General features: G+C 33.7%; 1 protein-coding gene across 2 annotated transcripts in view; it reads left to right on the top strand.

The window, feature by feature from the left end:
• The window catches only part of VMP1 (vacuole membrane protein 1), a 144,607-nt gene that overhangs the window by 94,462 nt on the left and 25,098 nt on the right, over positions 1–25,047 (top strand). For both annotated transcript variants that reach the window (XM_044674306.1, XM_044674307.1), the window contains exons 8-9: positions 5,636–5,716; positions 9,240–9,356. In XM_044674306.1, coding sequence (XP_044530241.1) covers positions 5,636–5,716; positions 9,240–9,356 — 198 coding nt within the window. The remainder of the gene's footprint in view (positions 1–5,635; positions 5,717–9,239; positions 9,357–25,047) is intronic.

Raw genomic sequence — 25,047 nt, 5'->3', positions numbered from 1 at the left:
AAGGAAGGAAGGAAGGAAGGAAGGAAGGAAGGAAGGAAGGAAGGAAGGAAGGAAGGAAGGAAGGAAGGAAGGAAGGAAGGAAGGAAGACTATTATAACATATATATTTATAGAGTATTTTCCTATGCAATAAGTTTTAAGATGAAGATAATGTGATTACTGTTACCTGTTTCATAGATGAAGTACCTCAGAGAAGTTAGGTTGTTAAATGTTAAGTGAATAAGTGGAGACTGAAGACTAGGTCTCAGTTTTCCTATCCATAGCACTAAAGATGAACTTCATGACTAAAGAGTTCCTTTTAGCTCTGATTCACATGCCCTTTTAATCCTAGTCTAGTGCTTTTCCTATCACACTGCTAAGTCTCAATGTTTTATAGACTTACTGACATGAAATTTAAAATATGGGGATAAAAAAATAAAAATGTACCTCCTGGTTGTGTGACCCTGGACAACTTAACCCTCATTGCTTACACCTTGCCAGTCTTCTGTCTGAGAACTAATACATAGTATTAATTCTTCGATAGAAGGTAAGAATTTTTTAAAAAATGAATGAGTGAAGTTCCATGAAGTCTTCTTGAAAATCGTCAAGAAAATGAATTGCAGATATATATAACAGGGCTCAAATGAAGTTAGGGTTTTCTTTTTTAATAGTTCAATTTAAAAAATTTCCTCAGAGTTTACTTGTTTCCTATAAAATGTCAATATCATTTAAGATCTTAATTGGAAAAATTCAAATTGATCTTAATTGAGATCTTCTTTCAACAAAACACCCTATCACTAGCCTAATAATTTTAATGCTCATTTTTGCTTATTTGACTATAAATCTGCTTCTTAGGAAGAGGACATGAAAAGTCCATACATTTCAATAGTATGAAAATAATGTTACCAATCTTTAAACCTTACTTGTCTGGTTTTTGTAGTCATGCCTTGAAATCTGATGATTAATCCTAAATGATAAGCATTTTTACAGTAATTTTCCTCAGTCTGTATCCTTGTAGTCACTGGAAATATGTTACAGACATCCCCTACCCTTAAACTCTGAAGCCTAATGACTTGGAGGGAAAAGTTTAAGAAAAATGAATCATAATCAAAGAAGAAAAGAAAGTCTTGAATCATAATTTTGGGGGAAAGTTTATTTCATTTACCTGTAAGTAACTGGATTTTAAGTTCTATTAAAAAAAAATCTAGAAGGGAGAATGAGATTGCTAACTGTAAAAGAATGCATCATTAAGTATAGTCTTTGCTAATGTTAATTTCTTCTTAGGCACTTTAATTGTGAAATAGGTAAAAGTTGTGAAACTGGTTTGTACATCCTGAGAAATGAAACTATTTGAGGGACTTTTAAAAAAAAATTTGTCCAGATTTTTGAAGAATTGGAGAATACAAATTGAGGAAGTAATCAATTTGATTTTGCTTCACTCTTCCCTTAGTATACTAAAATATAAATAAGTTTAACTTATTCCAATTTATTATTTTTGATACTATTTTAAATTAACTAATGTTATTGATGTTTCAAATTCTGTTTAATATAGATAATACTATACATTATTAATTACTTAATTTGATGGATCAATATTCAGTCTAACTGAAAAGCATATATATAAAATAGTTCTTTTGATTCTTTAGTGAAACTAATGAAGAATAAAATTATATTCATCTATAGGAAATACTTCTCTGGAAAGTAGTGCTCTAAGAAATATAAAACAAAGACTATAAAAATGTGCAGAAAGTAAAAGATTCTGAAGTCATTTTATGAAAAATAATTTATAACTTATTAGCCTGTAAATAAAACCAAAGTACTTGCTGTATTTAGACAGTAAGAGAAAAGTATTTTTAAGTTAACCATGTTAAATTATTTCAAACCATAAAAATATGCTTTTGGAAATGAAATTGACTTTTGAGTTGTGGGAATTAATGGTATGTTCATCTAAAATTTTTGTATCAAAATATTACTAAAATTAATTTGAGTGAAAAGTAATGAAAATGTGCTTATTACATTTATGAGTATAAGTTTTTTCTCTAATAAATGCTTTTGGTTTTGATACAAATAATTTAATGCTTCATGAAAAGCCTTTCACCATAGTATTCTAGCAACTTCTCAGTTATGATTAGAATTTACTTTAAGTTCTAAATTTACAACATTAGATAGGACGTAGAAAAATAAGTACTACAAATATTTTAAGGTACATTTACTACTAATTACTTGCTTTTTATGAAAATTGTACAGATTTTACGATGTTACTTCCATTATTTAGTATGCAAATATAACCTTAAATCTGAGAGCGTTATGAAAGATCTAGCAAAAAGTTATAGGAACTGAAAGTCACAATGAGGATATATTAAATACATCGCAAGATTTATGAAACCCGTTTAGAAGGTTGTTCTAGCTCTTTTTAAAAGTAAAAGACTCAATTAAAAAGATACTTAATTTTCTTTATAAGAGATATAAATGAAAAGAGAAGCTAAATATTTCTAACAAGCTTGGCTTAGAACTTAGGTTTAATAAAAATTTATTTTTTCTTTAAAATTTTTTAAATATATTTTATTTTTATCTTTTATTTTCAAAGATTCCTTTTCCTTCTCCCTAAAAAAAAAAAAAGCCATCCCCCCTCATAACAAAAATAAAGAGGAAAAAAGGCAATTCAATAAAATTAACCAATACATTAACATTCCTGACAAAATTATGGGCAAATTTCCACACCTATAGTCCCCTACTTTTCCAAAATAAGGTAAGGAAACGAATCAAAAATTATTATGGCATTTTAAATCATCAACAAGGATATACCCAAAGGGGCAAACATTCTATTTTCCTTTGTGATCCTTTTATTTCTGTTTAAGTCAAAAGATGATTATGCATCAAAGAAGAGAAATATATCTCCCTTACCATTTGGTTTTCTTAATAATGTTAGCCTTATTGAAGAATTCTCTCTCCCCTGTTTAGTCTTTGCAATCCCTGAAAAAAGTATTTATGAAAGTAAATATGTTTAATCTTGAATGCCTGGATGACTAATCATTATATACTTGTTAACTGGTATAATCGTCTTTTGTTTTTAAATATATGTGGTTATTTGTGAAAAAAATGCCATCAGTTCAAAGTACTAATTACCCTTTATAGGATAAAGGGACTGAATTTTGCCAACTGACCATTCTTTGCTTTTATTCATGAATTCTTGGAGAGAGGATCTCTAATACTCTTTTCTGTCTTTTATTTGTACATTTATTTATTGAGAAATATTCAAATGCTGTGATAAAAGAGAAAATATTTCCAAGTGTGTCTAAATGGAATTATAAAAATAGAAACTGTATTTTGTAAAATGGGAATTCTATGATAAACCTTTTCTGTGGTTTAAATCAATTGTCATCACAAGAGCATTATTAAAAATTATTTTCAAGTGATAAAGGCATTTTCCCAAATTTATACATTTAGTTTTTGAGTTAATAATTGACATTCAATAATTGTATTTTCTAATTTACTTGCAATTGCTATTCAATAATCTAAAAATTTTCCTAATAGAAATACTTTTCCTTATTTTTGTTAATAAGTCAAGTTAGAATAAATTTAGTACTATTCTAGGAAATCACAGTCTAGACTAATAAACATAAAAATAAGAATTTTTTTAAAGTATGGCAAGAAAATATTTTTCTTGTTGTAGAAGTACTTTTAAAAGTAGCTTTTTTTTTTTAAGTTAAAATGCTTCACTGAAAATTTTCAATTAACTAACAATTTTTAGCTTGAACCTGGAATTGTCAGAGGAAAATTCCTTGACCCCAAAGTGATTCAGCATTGTTTAGAATATATATTTGCTTTTGAACACTTTTGTAACCAACTCTGTTATTTTATTTTAGAATTTTTTTCCAAAGTTAATTTCCTTTAACATTAATGAATTTAAGCAGCTGATACATTTAGCATAACTTTGTTTTGCAAAATATTGACATGTTAAAATAATGAGAAATTTTAATTACACTTTATTTTGGACATACTTATTGTAAATATAATAAAACTTTTTATATGGAGTATATATTTACTTTTCTAAGAAAAGGACACTTTTATACTACTGGACAAGGTAATTTATTTCCTCTACTTATGAATTTATTTTCTCTCTTAGAAATAAATAGCAAGTGGCAAAACCACTCTAAGGAGTTAAAATAATAATATAATTTGGAATCTGAAAATATTTATTGTTCATTAAATGGCAGTTTCTTTTTGAGGATAATTTGAATCTCATTGATATTCTGGCTACCATCAGAAGAGCAGAAAAAGAAATAATTTCTGTCTATGTTATTTTGATGATTTTTTACAAATATATGCTGTTATAGTTCTACAAAATTGCTTTTTTTAAGGAGGAATAGCTCATCTAATTAAATAGTTATGTAAATATAAATTTCATAAGAATATGTGGTGATTTTTGTTTTCTTTTGTGATTTATAAAAATGTTTCGATTTCCGCATACTCAGTTTCCTAAATATTTTATTTTTTGTTTTTTTGGAAACATTTAGGGGAAAAAATAGCCATTAAATAACTTTTATTAAGTCAACTTTTGTTCTTATAAAAACAAATTCTACTGTGGAAATGAATTTTTTTTGTCATCCCCTATCTATAAGCAGAAAAATCTGTGAACATAAAACCTACTTTTTCTTTTATTCATTAATCTTTTTGTACTTTAAACTTAAATTTCATATTTATGCCCCAGATAACCATTGCATCTCTGCAGCACTCTTTTGCTTTAAACATTTCATTAAAGTACAGTATATTGGTATCCTATGCATAGGCACTTTTCCTTGTTCACCTTCTGTATTCTTTTTCAGATTACAACTTGAAAATTTTTTTTTTTATGACTTTAACATTTTTAAATTTTCGTCTGAGAATTGTTCATGAAGGTTGGGATTCAAATATCCTGCTTCTTATGGTTTGGAATTAAATCAGTTGTCTGCCTTCCTTGATCTGACTATTCGAAATATGCTAACCATTGGGTCCTAGTAGTCTGCTACACAGCCGGGGAAAGATTCTTTGAACATTTGCAAGTGTGATAACACAATAAAAAAAACTAATTTTAATGGCATCTTAACAGGAGATAATAATTAGAGATGTCATGTTTTATTGTTAGATTAGATTTACAGAAAACTGGAAGTGTCCAGATGGTAAATATTTCGAGATTTCCATGTCGTGTGTGTAATTATCTCTCTGCTTCCCATCAACAGAAATCTTTATTAGACATCCTGGAGGAATATGTAATTTTGAACACAGTTAAGAGAAATGTTAATAAACAGCAACTCTGCCTAGTTGTACTTCCAAAATAATGAAGTTTGTCCTCAATTTGATGTTTACCAAAAAAAGTACACCAAAATATAGTCAAGATTTTTCTACATAAAATTTGATAAATGTTTGGTATAAAAGATTTGACATTAGTCCATTTACATTCTTTAAACTTCAAACTTTGACCTGAAGCCTTCTTGTTCATCTTGAATCTTAAAAGAATTCATTGGATCTTTCTATATTTCTTCTGTCCAAATAACATTTTGTTTAGCTTCAGATATGAATGCCAGTATTTCCTGAGGTAGTCTGTATCATATATTATGAGATGATAAAGAACAAAGAACATTCTTTTCTCATATTTTCCATTAATATCTTTCCCCTAGGACTTTGCATCTCGGGCTAAGTTAGCAGTTCAGAACATGGTACAGAAGGTTGGATTTTTTGGAATTTTGGCCTGTGCTTCAGTAAGTGAATTTTATTAAAATCGAGAAATTCCAATAAATAGGAATTTACATTTTGATTTTTTTACTTTTGAAAATGTACTACCGAATAAACAGAAATAACTCTCGTTAGCTATCCCTCTAATTCTGCCTTAGTTAATTATCTTGCTCATTAAATGAGTTATTTTGTATGGGGTGAGTTGATGTCTTATTTATTGACTTTAAAGCATACCACCACACAATAATGAATTTACACTTAAATAGCATGCCTCACTGAGAACAAGAGAGTCAAAATCCATCTTCCTCATGAAGAATTTATAATACATTTCTTTTAATCTAGTAAATGGAGTCATATGGATGGACTCTTTATGCCCATCTTTCAAGCATTAGTTAGTTCATTGGTAGGACTAGAAAGGCATAATGAAATTTGTTTTAAGTGATTAGTTACTTTGTAACTATTAGGAATGCCTGTAGTTGAGAAAGATTTTTTGTCCATTGCATACAGAGTAATCATGTGAGTCTGAAACTAACTAATGGCTTAAATATGTCTATTTTGTGACTAACCAGATTCATTAAGGACTCTGCATTCTGTAAGTCTTTCGTAATACATTAGGAGCAGTTTTGTAATTAAGGGGTTGTAGTTGGAACACTTTGATTTTTCATGCTTTTACTCTAAATACATTATTTCTTGGGGGCAGCTGGGTAGCTCAGTGGATTGAGAGTCAGACCTAGAGACAGGAGGTCCTAGGTTCAAATCCGGCCTGACACTTCCCAGCTGTGTGACCCTGGGCAAGTCACTTGACCCCATTGCCCACCCTTACCACTCTTCTACCTAGGCACCTAGGAGCCAATACACAGAAGTTAAGGGCTTAAAAAAAATAAAATAAATAAATTATTTCTTTAGACAGCATGAATTTGTGCATTTAAGTCCCCAGTGTCTGGGTACCTAGTCAAATAAGTGACAGGAAATATAGATTAAATAAAATGAAGTCTTTGGTGTCCTCAGTCAATCAATCTAGTATTCAGAGATAAGAAATCTATGAACTTCTTTCTTCACAAGAACCAGGTACATACTTTTATAGCCTTGAAAAGAAATGTATACATTTGAGCCAGTAGTTAATAAAGTCAGGTATTCATTTAGTTCAGATTGACCCCCAATAGTCTTTTAAATTATCATCCCTGAAGGGAGTTTCTGTAACATCAGTGAGCTTACTCTAGTTTTAATTGGCACCATCTGTGCTTACTGTATTTTTACCTGCCTTACCTATCTTTCTTCCTCTTCTGTATGTCACTAGAGCAATGAGAGGTAAAAATAGCTCTCTATTAGAATAGAGAGGCAGGGATTATTAAATAGCAGTGAATCTAATTTCCAGCTCTAGATCTATGATTCTATAAAATGGCTTGGAATCTCATTAAGTAGCTGGTTTATAAAACTTTAAATAATGAAAAAAAGAATATCCTTTGGTCAGTGTATAAACTGGCTTGTGTTTATCAGTTACTTAAAGTTGTGATTTTAAGAAATTCCACAAATTAGAGCCTTGAAGTTGTTCTCTCTTCTAATTCGTTTTTACAAATGATCACCATCTTATGGGGCAACCATTTTCAAAGCCTGGCCTATTTTCTTTAGTAGGGCTGACTGAGAAAATGGCTACAATTGGGCTGTTTTGAGTTCTTCTGTCAACTTATTAAAGTTGTTCTTATATAATCTTCTGCAATATTAGTAATTAACTACCTAGTGGTAAACTAGTAATACTGCCTAATTACTAAGAACCACTAAATTAAATTTCCAAACTAGCCATGCTATTTTTGGAACCTTAGATGAGGTAGCACATCTCAGATTATTGTTCCTCAAACTAGTCTCCCATCTCTTTATCTCCCATACCTTTGTACTAGCTGTCTTTTGTGCCTTGAATGCACTTCATTCTGACCTTTGCCCCTTCAAGTCCTTAACATCCCTAAAGGCTCAGCTCAAGTTCTGTCTTTCTATCACCTCAGCTTGGTATCCTTCTCAAATTATTTTGCATCTCTTTTATATAAATCTTTATGTTTATGCATTGTCTCTTCTCCCTTGATTTTAAACTCCTAAAGGACAAAGACTTTTAAGCTTTTGCCTTTGTATCACCAGTGTCTAATACTGAGTTTGGCATATATTAAGATCCTAGTAAAATGTTACTTTTTGAGTTTTAGGAATTTTTTTCCCCCTTCATAACTTGAGAATATATTGAACTTCAAATAAAAGTGAGTTCTGCTAATTAATTACTTTAGTCTTTGGCATCTGAATCAAGAGAAATAAATGCCCTAGAGATTCCAGTATAACTTTATAGGCTTCCTAAAGTCTAATTTTTCTTTTATATTTTTAGTTATTGTTACCAAGAGAATAGCAATTTAATTATTTTATTGTGGCGCCTTAACCAAAGCAGAGAGAAGACACTTGCTGACTACATGTGAATACTTTAAAATTTCAATCATGACCCTTTTTTATTTTTGAAAGTCATATCTTATATTTTAAAACTTCATTTTAGTTCATAAAGCTAAGAGGAAACTGGCAATAGGAAAACGTACAGCTTTAAAGGGAATATACTACAATGGGAATAAGACTAATTTAGGGTCAGGAGACTTGGATTCTTATGAGCTGTGCTGCTTCCTTGCCTGAGACCTTGGGCAAAGTCATTGAACATTTTTAGACCTCAGTTTCCTCATGTTAAATGAAAAGAAATGGACTAGATGAACTTTAAGGCCTTACTACATCAAACATTCATTAACTGATTCTGATGCATTCCTAAAATTTGGGGATATTTGGGAAAGGTAATACATGTCATCAGTTCTTTTCTTGGAACTGTCTATTAAAAGCCTGTCTGAAGCTATGGACTGTGATAATCATACTTAATTGTATTTTTAAATGTACTCTGTGACCATAGGGTCTTAAGCCTCACAAAATTGAAATGTGTATTTTTGAAGCTGAAAAATATCAGTAAATTTATCTCTTTGTAACTGTTGCATGTTAACCTTTTTTGAAAAGACATATTATCATACCCCAAAAAATATAAATATCTGCCAAGTCATACTCATACTTCAGGCTAAAGATTCTAGTACTCTGGTCATAATAGAAGTGTTTTTTAGAATTCTGTCTTCTTGTTCATTTAATTTATATCCCTAATGTAACGTAAGGCCAATGTATTATCAAATACCAGTAAAATGGAGCTGGCGTCCTAGGTATCCCCTGGCTTTATGCAATGCCTATCTGATGAAGTAGAAAAATCTAGGTTCTCAATTAGAAATACTTTATATAGAACTATAACAAGTTAATCTAACAATCTAGATAGGGCACAGCAGAGATAGCATAGTTATAATCTCAAAGGTTAATTTCCTTCATCTACATTTTAGAAGTCATTACTTTGGGAAATGGGGATCTAAATGGAGCAGGGTTTAATGCATAAAATAATAATAATAATAATAATAATAATAATAATAAATGCATGCTTTTTTGGTTATTTTAGTTGAGTGGGCTTTTTATTTTTATCATTTTTCCCTCATTCTTCCTTCTTAGATTCCAAACCCTCTGTTTGATCTGGCAGGAATAACATGTGGACACTTCCTTGTTCCCTTTTGGACCTTCTTTGGGGCAACCCTTATTGGGAAAGCAGTAGTTAAGATGCATATCCAGGTAAGTATATTGTCTCTTAATCCACAAGACCAAATAGAAACCTGAAATATATTTGCTTTGGGCCCATATGGTGCACTAGTTTATGTCTTTTTGTTGAACAATAGTTTTCTTAGGAAATTTTAGATACACTTAAAAAAAAAAAAAACAATTCTCTGGAAGGTTTTTTTCATTTGAAAAATCAGTCCCCTTATTTTCTTATCAATTCAAACCCCAACCACCAATATCACTGCAAATATTAGTGATTAAACCAAGTCATCTACCTAGAATTTTTAGCAGTTTGGAAATCTTCTAGTGGAGGCCATGAATGTCATGCTAGAGCTCAGGTTTACCGGACATAAACTACAAGACTATTTTCTTTCAGTAACATTCATTTTTTTATACTCTATTTAGCATTTCCTGCCATGGTACCAAAATCCTTTACTGAAAACCAGACAGATGTTAGTGTTGGGGAGAATGGGGAAGAAGCAGCTACCATTTGGCCCAGAAGATGTGGGCTGTGGTTAGAGAAGTGAGAATCTACTTGTGCCTAGAACTACTGTTAAAATGAAGTTAGAAGGAAAGGCATAGAGAGGAGAAAGAAAGAAAGAAAGAAAGAAAGGAGAGAGGGAGGAAGGAAGGATAGGATGGAAGGACTGAAGGCATGAGAGTATCAACAACAACAACAAAACCAAGGACAAGATAGTGGATGTAAACTGATAGTGGAGGGAAATAAGGAAACATTAGAAACAACTGCTTTAGAAATAAAAATAGAGCCCTAGAGTCAGGAGGACCTGGGTTCAAATCTGGCCTCAGATACTTCCTAGCTATGTGACTACGCAAATCATGTAATCCCCGTTACCTTTACCTAAGTCATTTACCATTACCTAATCTGTTTGCCCTTCTGTGTTACTAAGACAGAAAGTAATGGGACAAGGGAAAGGGAGAGGAAGGGAGGGAGGAAGGTAGAGGGATATCCTGTGTTAATGTTTATTTTCTCTGCTGCTAATGTCCCTTTCACCAGACTCCTTTCTTTAAATGTATATCTTGCATTGTACTATGAAGAGCTTTCTTTTAGCAGGCAAAACTCATTTTGGCCTATAATACTTTTTAAGCAATTATTCTATGCAATGATCTGGAATATTAGGCAAAATAAGTTTCCAAGCCATAGGGAACTTTTACTTAGGGATATAAGACATCATTAAATAAATTAAAGGTAATTGAGTGAGTGAGCCTTTAACAATGGGAAAGGATCAGGGGAGGATTCACAAAAGAAGTGAAGGAAGATAGGGATTGCAAAAGAGAAAGGATAATATAATACACTCCAGACTTGAAGGATCATTTCTGTAAAATATACATAGACAAGAGACAGAATGTTACGTTCAGGGTACAACTGGTAATCTAGATGAGAGGTATCAAACTCACCAATGCTATATATTACCCACAAAACTCCCAAGTGTAGCCTAAAGCACATTAAAATGTAATTGAAAAATATTTAATGAAATAAATAAAAATGTAATAAACATAGATAATGTTATATTGTGAATTTTTAAGTCAATATGCAGTCTACAGGGAACTATTTCTATTGAGCAATTTCTCCTTTGATTTTTAGGATTTCCAATTTGGTCTTTATCTGAGGGTTTTTAATTTGTTCTTTTTCTAGTTTTTTTAGTTGCATGCCCAATTCATTAATTTCCTCTTTCTTTTTTTGTTAATATGGGCACTCAGGGATTTTCCCCCCGAGTACTGCTTTTGCAGCATCCCCAAAATTTTGATATGTTGTTTACTCGTTTTCATTCTCTTCAATTAAATCATTAGTTGTTTCTATGGAGTTTTGGAGAATCAGATTATTTAATTTCCAACTAACTTTTGATTTGCCTCTCCATTTGCCCATACTAATTATAATTTTTATTCCATTATGATATGAAAAAGTTGCATTTATTATTTCTGCTTTTCTGCATTTGTTTCCAATGTTTTTATGCCCTAGTACATGTTCAATCTTTGTGAATGTACCACGTGCTGCTGAAAAGAAGGTGTATTCCTTTTTATCCCTATTTACTTTTCTCCATATGTCTATTAACTCTAATTTTTCTAAGATTTCATTCATATCTCTTCTTTCTTATTTATTTTTTGGTTTTATTTATCTAGATCTGATAGGAAGGTTGAGGTCTCCCACTTGTATAGTTTTACTATCTATTTCCTCCTTAAGCTCCAATAGTTTCTCCTTTAAAAATCTGGGTGCTATACTACTTGGTGCATACATTGGTGTTCCTTCATTGACTGTACTGCCTTTTATCAAGATGTAATTACCTTCCTTATCTCTTTTAATCAGATCTGTTTTTACTTTGCCTTTGTCAGATATTATGATTGTGACTCCTGCCTTCTTTTTCTTAGTTGATACCCAATAAATTTTGCTCCAGCTTCTTAACTTTACCCTGTGTGTGTCTACCTGCCTTATGTGTGTTTCTTGTAGATAACATATGGTAGAATTTTGGTTTTTAATCCACTCTGCTATCTGCTTCTATTTTATAGGTGAGTTCATCCCTATGATTACCATCTGTGTATTCCCCATTATTTTGATTTCCTCTTTTAGACCTGCCCTTTCTTCTTTCACTGTTTCCTTTTACACCAGTGTTTTGCTTTTAATCAATCCCCCCTTTCCCCACCCTTATTTTACTTTCTTTCCCAACCCCTTCCTTTTTATTCCTCTCTTCTTTTTCTCTAAGGTTTAATAATTGCCACCTCCCAACCTTTCCCTCCCTTTTAATACTCCCTGCCCCACTCCCCCACTTTGTTATTCCCTCTCAACTTCCCTGTAGGTAAGATAGAATTCTATACCCCAGTAGATCTGGCTGCTCTTCCCTCTCAGAAATGATTCTACTGAGAGTAAGATTTTTAAGTATTACCTATTACCATTCTCTTCCTCCCCTTCTTATAATAGCATTCAGCTCCTCCCACCCCCACGTGCCTCTTTATGTGTTATAATTTATCCTGTTTTTCTTCTTCCTTCAAGTTTCTCTTGGTGCCATCTTCTATTCTCTCACTCCTTTTTTTTTTTAACATATCATCTTAAACAACTTAGTACCTGTCTTTGAATATTTCTTCTCTCTACTATAATAATGAAAACAATTTTCAAGAGTTACAGGTATCACTCTTCTGCTTTGGAGCCAATACACGGTATTGACTCCAAGATGGAAGGTAAGGGTTTTAAAAAAAAAGTTACAGATATCATTTTTCCATATAGGAATATAATCAATTTAACCTTATTGAAGCCCTTAAAATTTTTTCCCCTCTTTTTTGTTTACCTTTTTTATGGTTCTTTTGAATTTTGTATTTGGACATCAGATTTTCCATTTAGTTCTGGACTTTTCTTTAGGAATGTTTGGAAATCTTATGTTTTGTTAAATGCTCATACTTTCCCCTGAAAGTATACAGTCAGCTTTGATGGGTAGGTGATTCTTAGTTGTAGACTCAATTCTCTTGCCTTCCTGAATATCGAATTTCAACCTTGTGGTACTTTAAAGTGGATGCTGTCAGATCCTGTGCCTAACTGGAGTTCCTTCATATCTGAATTGTCTCTTTCTGGCTGTTTGCAGTATTTTCTCCTTGGCCTGGAAGTTCTTGAATTTCAATAATACATTCTGGGGGGGGGTTGTCTTTTGAGGATTTAATGTAGGGGATGATCTATGGATTCTTTCAATGACTATTTTGCCCTTTGGTCAAGAATATCAGGGCAGTTTTCTTGGATAATTTCTTGTAATATGATGTCAAAGCTTTTATTTTTTTCCAGGCTTTCAGGTAGACCAATAATTCTCAAATTGTCTCTCCTAGACCTATTTTCCGGGTCAGTTGTCTTTTCAATTAGATATTTCATGTTTCCTTCTTATTTTTTCATTCTTTTGACTTTGCCTTTTTTTTTCTTTTTAATTTTTTTTTAACCCTTAACTTCTGTGTATTGGCTCATAGGTGGAAGAGTGGTAAGGGTGGGCAATGGTGGTCAAGTGACTTTCCCAGGGTCACACAGCTGGGAAGTGTCTGAGGTCAGATTTGAACCTAGGACCTCCTATCTCTAGGCCTGACTCTCAATCCACTGAGCTACCCAGCTGCCCCCTGCTTTATAAATTCTTCCTGTCTTGTGAGATCATTAGCTTCTACTTTCCTAATTCTAGTCTTTAAAGACTAGTTTTTAGCTAAGATCTTTTGATTTTCCTTTTCAGTTTGATCTATCCTGCTTTTCATGGTTTATAGCAGGTCAGTTCTGGCTTCCAATTCGCTTATTACTTCATTTGATTTCTGTACCTCTTTTTCCATGTGGGCAATTTTGTCCTTTAAGCTGTTTTTTCTTTTTGTGTTACTTTCATTTCTTCCCATTTTTCTTCCCTTTTTCTTGCTTGGTTCTTAAACTCTTTTTTGAGTTCCTTGAGAGCTTGTGACCAATTTCCTTTTTTTTTTTTTTTTTTTTTTTTTTGAAAGTTTGGATGGGTTTGCTTGTTTGTCACTCTCTGCCTTTGCTTCTGAATTTTGCTCTTTTTCTCCATAGAAATTATCCAGGGTCAGAAGGTTTTTTTGCTGCTGCTTATTCCTCTTGCTACTAGTCGATTGGAGTTCCTGTTGGTAGACATTGCTTTCTTAGCTTTTGTCTCACAGGGCTTTGCCTTGGTAGTATCTTTTCTTCCCAGTCAGACTTCTGAGTGAGGAGGGCAGGCAGTTCTTTGTGTAGTATGCTTTAAAGTGTTTTGCCCTGAGGCTATTTTTCCAGTCCCTACTGCCTCTACTGTGGCCAGCCTTTTCTCTACCCAGTCTCTGTGCTCTGCTGCCCAGGCTCCACCCACTTCAGCCTGGGGTCCCAAGACTTGCACTGCCATCAGGGCTAAGTCTATGGTACCCTCAGCCAGCCCCCAAGAATTTAGAGATTGTCCTGGCCCTTGCTCTCTCTTTGGCTCATTAGGTGGTGTAGAGGAGAGGTTGACCAGGTTGGGCTTTGATAAGTATAATTTTGTTCCCTTATAGCATGAAAATCCCCAGACTGCTTACCTCCAAAACTGCATCCAGTGGGAAAGCCCCTTTACTTGTCCAATTTTGATTTCTGTATTTTTGAGATGCTCTGCATTGATTGATTGGAAGGAGATTCAGAAAGGTCCTATTGCTCTGCTGCCATCTTAGCTCTGCCAAAACCTTATAAATATAATGAATGTGGGAAGTTCTTCATCCAGAGCTTGCCTCTAAGAAGCGATGAGAGAATTCATTTTGGAAAGAAATCTCATGAATGTCATGAATATGGTAAAGTTGTTAGTAAACACTTATCCCTTATTATACATCAGAGAATCTACACTAAATGTAATCAATGTAGTAAAGCCTTTAAGCAACAATCATCCTTTATTTTCCATCAGAGAATTCATAGTAGAGAGAAATCTTATTGCTATAATGAATATAAAAAGGGATTCACACAGAATACATAGCTTGTTAGAAGAAAATTCATTCTAGGGAGAAGTACTCAATGTGGGAAGGCCTACAGCCAGAGACCATCTCTTACTTTATGGCAGAGGCTTCATAGTAGAGAGAAACCTTACAAATGTGCTTGATGTTATCATGCTTTTTTCTGCCACAAGGGGATCACAAGACATCCAAATATTCATTTTAGAAAGAAGACTTTTAAAAGCAGTGATTGTGGGAACCCATTCATCTAGAACTCAGACTTTATTTTATATATTATTTATATATATTATCTATATATATTTTTGAGAAATCATGTTAGAGATAAAACTTATGGGTCTAATTAATGAAGGAAAGACTTCCCACAACACAAATATCATTAGCAATCCAAAATTTAATGCTGTACATAAAGCCCTATAAATGTAATGAATTTTTCTCTGAAATCCTAATGTTTATTATACCTTAATAATATTCCGTACCTTTCATATACTGTAGCTTTTTCAGCCATTCTCTATTTGGTATCATTGGTACTCACTTTGTTCCCAATTCTTTATTGGCTCTAAAGTATTTTGGTCCTTAAATTCTGTAATGATTTCTTTTAGCAGTTAAAGGGCACAGTGGATAGAGTGCTGTGCCTGGAGCAACAAGATCTGATTTCAGATTCATCTTGAAACACATACAAGCTATGTGGTTATAGACAAGTCACTTAACCTTTTCTTATCTGAATTTTTACATCTATACAATGAGCGTAATAATACCTCTGTTATGTGGGTCAAATGAGACAATATTTATAAAGCACTTTGTAAACATTAAATGTCTATGTAAATGCTAACTATTGATCATAAATTTAATAATAGTATCAGTAAGCTGAAGGATATGGACAGTTTAGTCATTTTTCTCATCATTCAAATTGATATTCAAAATAGTATAGAGGAAAGCATTATGTTATAATGATAATAGAGCACTGAGTTTACAGTTGGTAAGCTTTGGGTTCCAATTCTGCCTCCAATGCTTTCTAACTGAGCAAAGAACAAATTTTTTATGCCTCAGTTTACTTATCTATAAAATGAAGACTTTGACTCAGTGTCTTCTATAATCCCATTCAACTCTGTATCTGTGCTTCTATTAATAGTATATTCATGTCTTTTTACACAGCCTCTTCCAGTATTCCAGGAAGGAGGCTTAGCAGTACCAAATCTAAAACTATACCACAAAGAGTCATCAGAACTATTTTGTACTATTTAAAAAATAATCAGGTACATAGCAAACAGAAAAAAGTTATTATAGTAACACTATGTTCAGAAAATCTAAAACCTCAACTATAGGGAATTGAATTGAATTATCTCTAAAAATTACTAGAAAAACTAGAAAACAGTCTGGTGGAAAGTAGGTATAGACCAACTTCTGAAACCATATACCAAGATTAGCTCCAAATGGATATATGGCATATTTATGAAAGTCACCCCTAACAAATTCAAGGAATCATGGAGAACAGATATTTGGCAATCATAAATAGAGCAAACTCATCAAACAAGGGACAGAGAGGATCATAGAAAATAAAGTAGGCAATTTTGATCACATAAACAATGCATCTAAAATAAATATGTATTTATAAAAACGAGCCATTCCCTAGTTAGATGTATAGTGAAAGGATATGAACAAGAAGTTTTCAAAGGAAGAAACCCAAGCTATCAACAATCATATGAAAAAGTACTTCAAATCTATATTGATCAGAATAATTAATCAGTTTTCTATAGGAAGCCTCTCTTGATCATTCTTAATTCATTTGCCTACTCTCTTTTAATTATTTCTTATTTTTTCTGTTTATAGCTTGTTTGTATATATTTGCATGTTAAACTGAGCTCCTTTGAGAGCAAGGAATGTTTTGTGTTTTCTTTTTTTACCCTTTTTTTTGGCATCCTCAGCAAACAATGCTTGTTGACTGATTGATTCTGGTTTTTATATCACACATGTTTGAAAATTCTGTAGTCCATTAAAGGAATGAGAGACCATTTTTTCTTCTATATGTTTATGCCAAGCTTTGCAGAATAAGTTATCATTGGTTTTAAGCTTTTATCTTTTTCCTTTTGGAATTTTATATTCCATTCTTTCTTGCTTTCAGTAAAAGCTGACAGATCTTATGTGATACTGTCATCTTTGTTCATTAAGTATTTTTCTTTGGCATGGTAGCTCTGGATTTTGGCTATAATATTCCAGGGACTTTTCCTTTAGGGTTTCTTTCAGGAGGTGATTGGTGCATTCATTCTCTCTTCCCTTTTCCTTCTTGATTTTCCTGATAGTTTGATTCATGATTTCTTGGAATATAGAGGGTTTTTTCCATCATTTTTTTCAGGAAATTCAATGATTCCTAAAACATCACTTGATTTCTTTTCAAGGTCAGTTTTTTATATCAAATACTTTATTTTCTTCTTTTGTTTTTATAATTTTTGCTTTCTTACAGAATGGCTGATTTCCATTTTTCTATTCTTATTTTCAGTAAATCTGTTACTTTTGTATGGTTTACCACTTTCTCTTTATTCTCCTTCCAGCTATTACCGTTATTTCATGTATGCAACATCATGCTTTGTTTTTCTTAGGAATTTACCCAATCTTTATAGAAAATCCATTTTTTCCTTGGAGTCTCTATTTGTAGTTATTACAAAACTAACTCCTTTTTGGAGATCTCTAGATTTACAATAGTTTTTTTATCCTCATTAGAGGTTTTCTTTGGTTTACTCATCTCTCCAGCTTTAGTTCCTGAATTTGGACTATGTAGGAGGGTTGGGTTTCTCCCCCTTGCTGTGCTTTTGAGTGGGATGGGTGGTCCTGCTTGATCTTGCCTTATCACTTGGGTTCCTCCACTGACCTCATCATTTAACATAATCATCATTAACATCATTTAATCTACTTTCTTCACTATTACCAGTAATCTCTTAATAACCAACTTTCATGGTCCTTTCTCAATCCTCTGCAGTCTTTGTAAGATTTAGAATTGGTTTAACTAAATATATGAATTAAAATAATTGAATTGTGGTCACCATTTATAAAAATAATTAACTTCTCCAGTCAAATGACTGTAAGCAGCTTTTAGTTACAACTGGGTAGAGATATGAAATATAGTAAAGAGGTAGGGAAAAAATCGCCTAGCTACAAATACCCTAAATCCTAGACCGCAAATGCAGATTCGAAAGTGATTCTCACCAGAATCCAAAGTCCTAATTAGGAAGCCTAAATCCGAAGAGCCAGAAGACACTGAAAAAACCGCCAAGAATCTTTGGTGCACATGAGGCTAAGACCGCCAAGAATCTTACCAGAGCTCATGCTGAAGAAAGTGTCTCACCAAAGTGTCAACCAAGAGAGAGGGTCTCCTCACCAAAGAATCAAGGAAGGAAAGAGTGAATTATGTCTTTGATCTCACCTTTTATATACCTTTTTCCATGTCACTTCCTGTCTCTCTCCCAATTCACAGGAACCAATCACAGCCTCCCAATTTGCCTAGCACTACCCAAGTAAGGGCAGTGCTTGTGGCCTTTGGGAGTATGAACTAGTAAGTGACTTGTGAGCTCTCTTACCTAGTGACTTCCAAGTGCTAAGTAGGGGTACTTCAAATTCTTGATTTGATTAAATTGAAGGTTGCTGATTAATTATATTAAAAATAAACTGAGAGTTTAATTTTCTCTTCATGACACTTGAACACCTTCTTCTGAATATTCTCTTCTATGTTCCTTCTGAAAATAAGTACTTATGTAGCTCCTATTAATGTGCCAGACATTGTACCAAATAAATTACTAATATTATCTCATTTCATCCTCCTGTCAACCCCACAAGATATGTGGTAGTTTTGTCCCCATTTTTACAATTGGGGAAACAAGCCCAGGGCTATGCAGTTAGTGTTTAAACCCTGATCTGAACTCAGATCTTCCTGATTTCAGGTCCAGGACTCTAGTCACTGTTCCACCAAGCTGCCTCTGCATCATTCTCCTTTGCTGGTGTAAAGGGTAAAAATTATGGTTGGACTGAATATACAAGAGGGTAATAGCCAGGAATTGATTCAATTTCAAGTGAAAGTCAAATCAGAATGACTTTTATGGTAGTTTATTTACAAATAGGAAGATAGTGAAAGTAAGAAAATCAGAGAGAGCATAGGGCAAGATATCTAACCTAACACACTAAGTATTTTTCTCTGGCCCCTGGGTCAACCCAGGCAGGGCTAATTAGTCCTCAGCCAGAGGGGCCTCAGCCTTGAGCTGAGGTCTGAGGGCCCTGAGATGAATAAAGCAAAGGCTTCAGTCACGAAGCCTCTTTTAAGAGGTGAGTCTGTTCAGAAAAATCCAGGAAGGAGTCAGTCTTTTTCACTCACCAGTGTAGTTCAAAGGGAGAGATTTAAGAACAGTCTCACCAAGTTCAAGGTCTCAGGTCCAGTAAGCAGATTCTTCATCAGCCTCTAATTGGAGCTTAGAACTCTGAAGAATGAACTAGTGCCCATAGGAAGTTGTAACTCCTTTTTAAAGGTGCTTCTTTTGTGTCACTTCCTGTGCATTCCTTCTATTTTACATGTACCAGTTACCAGCTAAGGGCAGTCAGTCTATTCTGATTTGTCATCCACTTTTGCACATGTGGGTTACAGACTTCCCCCACTCAAATGTAAGTGGGGTGTTTACACTTTTGGTGATTAAATCTAAAAATGGACAGGGTAGTTAATCCCATCTTCACAGTCCCCACTGTGATCATTTGGGAGACTAGTCTCCCCAGTTGATCATTTGACATAATTATCTTGTACTCCCAAAAAATCTTTTAACTAAAGGTGCATACAGTATTGCATCTTCTAAAACGAAACTACAATAGTTAGAGATAAGAGGAAAATAGAAGAAAGAGAGAGCAAAACCAATGTTTTGCTAGATGCATTGATAAAAAGCCAATTAGGGGGCAATCCCCTTTGGCATAAGAGTTTACATTCAAAATAACTGTGTTTAACCCCCTTCAGTTCAATCAATTGCACCCCAAAGTTCTTTCTGGATCTTCTTGATGCTGTGTAGGTTTCTGGCAGTTGATGAGATCCACTTACCGACTGAGGAACTTTCTCTCTCTTTCTCTTATCACCAGGACAGAGCAAGGTCTCAGATGTCTGCCTCCACCAGCAGCCAGAACCTTTTCCTGTGTTCCTCCTTCTAAGTTCTGGTCTCACCCACAACACTCTGCCTTGCCTCAGAGTTTTATTTTAATCAATATCCTAATTTCCTTACTACATTATACATCTCAAACCAAACACATATGAAATGGAACTCATCTTTCAAACTCAAACATCTCCTCTAATCACATTTCCCTGTAGCTGTCGAAGACATGACCATCTTCCTCTGTACTCAAATCTTAGTGTCATCCTTAAGTACTCAGTTTTACTCCCCATATCCAGGCTATTGCCAGATCTTATCATTTCTTTCTTAGCATCTTTCATATAGGTCTCCTTTCCAATTCACACAACCTAGTGCAGGTCCTGATGGCCCATGCCTAGATAATTCTAATAGTCTGCTCACTAGTCATCTGGTCTCAGGACTCTGCTCACCCCAGTCTGTCTTCCACTTAGCAGCCAGTGATTTTCCATACATCTGACCATGTTTACCCCCACTATTCAGTGAACTCCAGTGGTTCCCTATTACATTCAGGATGAAATAGAAATCCTCCATAAAGCCATGCACCACCAGGCTCCTTTCTATCTTTCCAATTTTTTTATACTTTAGTCCCCTCCATTGCTTCTCAAAAACAATGCCATTGCCCTTTTTGCTGTTCTTCAAATACCACACTCTGACTCCTGACACCCAAAAAGGAGTTTCATGTAAATACCTTGAGGAAGATTCATATAAATTGCCATCTTAAAAGGGATAATTTAAAATTTTACAAATTATTCTCCTGGACTGTTACTGATCTGAATATATCCTCCTGACCTCATTTGGAGTGCTATGCCTGTATTGTCTATATTTAGTATATTTTGTCTATATTTAGTAAAAGATTCTTTGAAAATTATTATTTGATATTTATTTATCATAATTTATTCAGTCTCTTCAGATTCTAAACTTATATTTTGCTTCTAATCAAAATTTGGCCAAAAGAGTTTGTCAAGGAGGGTAAGGACTGAGAAAGGGAATTGGATTAAGCAATTAAAAGAGAACTGATACAAAGTGAAATGAACATGATGTTTCTTTAATTAAAAAAAAAATCACCAAAAACTTTGTGACACTAGGATGTGAACTTGAAGGAAAGTTAAGAACAGTAAGGGCCTATCTCTGCTCTGGTGATTTCTCAGTAATTACAAATGCACTTCTGTTCCTGATCTCCCTATTTCTGCTTGACATTTTATTCTCAGAGAAAGATTAATAACTAAAGCTGCTTCTGCTTGCCCAGTTCTGATCAGTTTTTTATTAGATTGTGGTTTATTTCTTTAATCTGTCATTTTCCCAGGCATACCATTAAACACCCCAAATTCCAACAACATTGTTGTTTTTTATGTAAAATATTGACTACAAAAAAACTTATGCTACACATTATTGAGTAAAATTAATTATGAAAACACTAAAATGTTGATTGCTTAGTAGGAATTTCCATACAATTATAATAGAAATGCATTGTAAAAGGTAAAATATGTTATGAACAAGACTTATTAGCTTAATATTTAAACAAATACTTAAGACAATGCTAAATTAAATGGCAGGAGTTAAGGGCAAGAAGGATGAGCAGAGAACCTTTTTACCATATTTCTAAGTACAATTTTCAATCATTCTTCTATTTAACATGGGTTTTACTTGTTGATATTTGAAATTTGCCCCCTTCCAATGATCCTTTTTATTATTTTTTAAGAGGTCTCATTACCATTTCTTTCTTTGCAAAAAAAAATTGGTTTTAAAGTTATTTATTTAATTAAATTAAGATATTTTTCCATGGATACATGATTCATGGTTTTTTCCTCCCCCCTCCCAAAATGGATGAGCAATTCCACTGGGTTTTACATGTATCAATGATTTTTTTTTTTTACACCCTTAACTTCTGTGTATTGGCTCCTAGGTGGAAGAGTGGTAAGAGTGGGCAATGGGGGTCAAGTGACTTGCTCAGGGTCACACACAGCTGGGAAGTGTCTGAGGCCAGATTTGAACCTAGGACCTCCCGTTTCTAGGCCTGACTCTCAATCCACTGAGTTACCCAGCTGCTCCCTCAATGATCCTTTTTAAAGAGATCAATAGCAACAGTAACAGCAATTTACAGCAGGGCCCTTGTATCTTCAGAGGATATGTTCCAAGTGTTACTACAGATGGCTGAAATCATGGATGTAACTTTGCATTATAACTGCTGGCTCCATATACAACATGTTTTTCTTTCTATGTACATATGTAAAATAAAATTATTGTTGATAAATACATGGTAAGGCATTACCGACATTAAATACAGTAATAATAAAGTACATTGTACATTATTATACAGTACTGTGTAGTGGCCCCCCCCTTATCCAAAGCATATACATTCCAAGTTCCCCCAAGGGATGCCTGAAACCCCATATAGTTTTTGCTTTAACTTTTAACACTTATGTTCACTTTATAGTACTGCTCTCTCTCCCTTCTCCTGCCCCTCAGCTCCACACTCTGAGGCCTGCCCCTTTATCCCCCCAAAAAACTAAATAAAAACCCTCCATGAAAACAAAAGAATTGACAATGGACCTCTTGGGCAGAGAGAGATCTTTGCTCACCTCACTCCACCTTGGCCACCTTTCTTCTGTCATTCTCTGACCATGTTTGCACTGTTGCAGTCCCCTTACCCCCCCCCCTTTCCCTGGAATTCCAGGTTGATTGCAAGTAACTGAAACCTCAGCATAGAGAGAGACTACTGTATTTCTAACACCTTTCCTCCATAACACAAACCCTTCCAGCTCAGCCATTTACTTTAAACTTTTTCTGAATATAGTTACCTTTTTTCTACTAACTGGCAAAATCAATTTAAACTGAAAGCATCCTATAGTATCCTGTATTAAAGAATATGTACATTTATTAATTTAGTTAATTAGGATTATTACAAGTTTAGCATTTATTTGTCCATATGGGCAAAAGCCTAATAATCAGTTGTCATTGAAGAAAAATAATATTTTTAGCTTTTCTTCTACATTAAGGCAAATAGGGTATGTTTGTTATGTTCTATTGTATCATGGTTACATACTCCATAAAGGCATGTAACTTGATGTACATCCAGATGTAGCTTAGGCAACAAACATTTCTCGGTACTTGGTAAGCACAATTTTAGTTGGTATTATAAACATCTTTAACCATTACTTAAATAATAGAAGAAATACAAAAAAAAAACTTTCTGTGTTCAGGAAATCTCCTTATTTCTTCACTTTCTTCCTCCTCCCCCTTGTTCCATATATTTTTCCTTACTTTAAATTAAGACAACTTTCTTTGATATATGCATTGAGCAATTTACATTAATGCCTTTTGCCAGCTGTTATCCCTTCCCTGAAACATGTTATTCCATGTTAGAGAAGGATGCCTCTTTCCTTTCCCTTCCCTGCTTGTTCAGTGGACCCTTGAGTATATACATTGACTTTTTCCTAGTCTGTGGTCAAAATCAGGACTTTGACCTAATTAGCCCCAGAGACTATTCCTTCACCTTTCAAGACTGCTTCTCACACTTCAATTTCTAGGCCTGTTAGCTCCTATTAGTTTGTGCCTTTTGCTCCCTCATCACACCCTCCCCCTTACCTCCCTATACACTTCCATATATGCCATGTGTATCTTTATGTGGTTGTGCGTGACTGTTTCATGTACCTTTTTGCCTTGTGTTTATTTTGTAGTGACCCCACTTGGGTCTCAACCCTAAGAGACTCTGAAGGACACATGTTTTTCAATGCCTGGGACATGATTTTGTCATACCCAGCACATTGAGTATTCAGAAAGAGAAAATATTGTTTTATTTGGGTGATGAATTGTGCGATGATGTCAACATCATTGTATTTTCAGTGTTAAAGAATGATGGTAGAATAACCTTGAGATAGTAAAATTGAGCAGCAAGACTTATTATATATGTTTATTAGTGAAAGATTTATAGTTCTATTTAGCAAGCTTTTAATATACTAGAGAGCCTCCGTTAATGCTTTTTCATATAAATGATTTTGATCCAACCTATAATCTCTGGGTTTTTTTGTGACATCACCATTTGTGGGCCTTACTTGCTAAAAATTTTATTTAGTAATCTTATCTGACACATGGGTATTATTGCATAAAAACTGAACACATAGACTTATAGCTAAGTATCTTTTTGTGATTTGAATATACACACGTAAATTCCAGAATGTAGTCATTGAATTCCTTGACATCATTTTATTTTCGCATACACATTCACTTCAGAGTCAGCTCTAGAACTGTCCACTGAGACTCAGTGCCCCAAGCATTTCTCTGAGGCGGTAAATTGCTGGGCGGGTGCCAGTTTGCCTTGGTAAAGGGAATTTCATAGATTATCTGGATGTGTTTTATTATTCAGTTCTAGAACAGATTTTAAACCAACGCTATAATACTCATTGTTTTCTATTTGTAATAAGTATATGCTAATCCAACCTTATAAATAATCTCTGGCATAGAGTGAACAGTGATTTCTGTTGGGAAGGTAAAAGGACATCTTATGCTTATATAATCTAGTAAAACATTTGTTATGGACCTGTGAGGAGTTTAGTTTTGTTTTTACTAGGTGGTAAAGCTTACTTCAGTCTCAGAATGATCCACTTTTTTATTTTAGTATGCAGGAGAATATTTAGTATTTAGAAGAATGTAGAACTCTCAATTACTTTCATTACCATTACTCTTATTAGGGTCTAAGGTATGTAATGTGCTTCATAGGGTGTACTTGTAGGGGGAAAAAATACCTATTAATTAAATTCAGTATTCACTAAAATAGAACTAATTCCACTAAATGGTCTAAAAATATGTCATTTCAGCTTTTTTTTTTTTCTCCTTGCCACATGAAACAAGTAGCAAACATTCCCTATGGTCCACATCACACAATTTAGGATGACTTTCACCTATACCTCATGAGCCCATGCTGGTTTAGAATGTGGATCTAGAAATCTTTGGGATACTTGTTAGCAATTTCCTAACATTTTCCCAGCCAAGGAGACCAGTACTCCAGTTTAGCATTGTAAAAGGCACTGTAGTTTAGATGTTGATAACTTATCAGAACATTTACATTATATCTATAACCTGGAGTTTCTGGGACAAGTTATTACTTCAAAGGCAAACCATTCAGCATCCTAGGT

This window comes from Gracilinanus agilis, chromosome 4, assembly GCF_016433145.1.
Source record: "Gracilinanus agilis isolate LMUSP501 chromosome 4, AgileGrace, whole genome shotgun sequence".
Lineage (NCBI taxonomy): Eukaryota > Metazoa > Chordata > Mammalia > Didelphimorphia > Didelphidae > Gracilinanus > Gracilinanus agilis.
The sequence above is the reverse complement of the archived record's forward strand: the minus strand, read 5'-3'. Positions and strand labels throughout refer to the sequence as shown.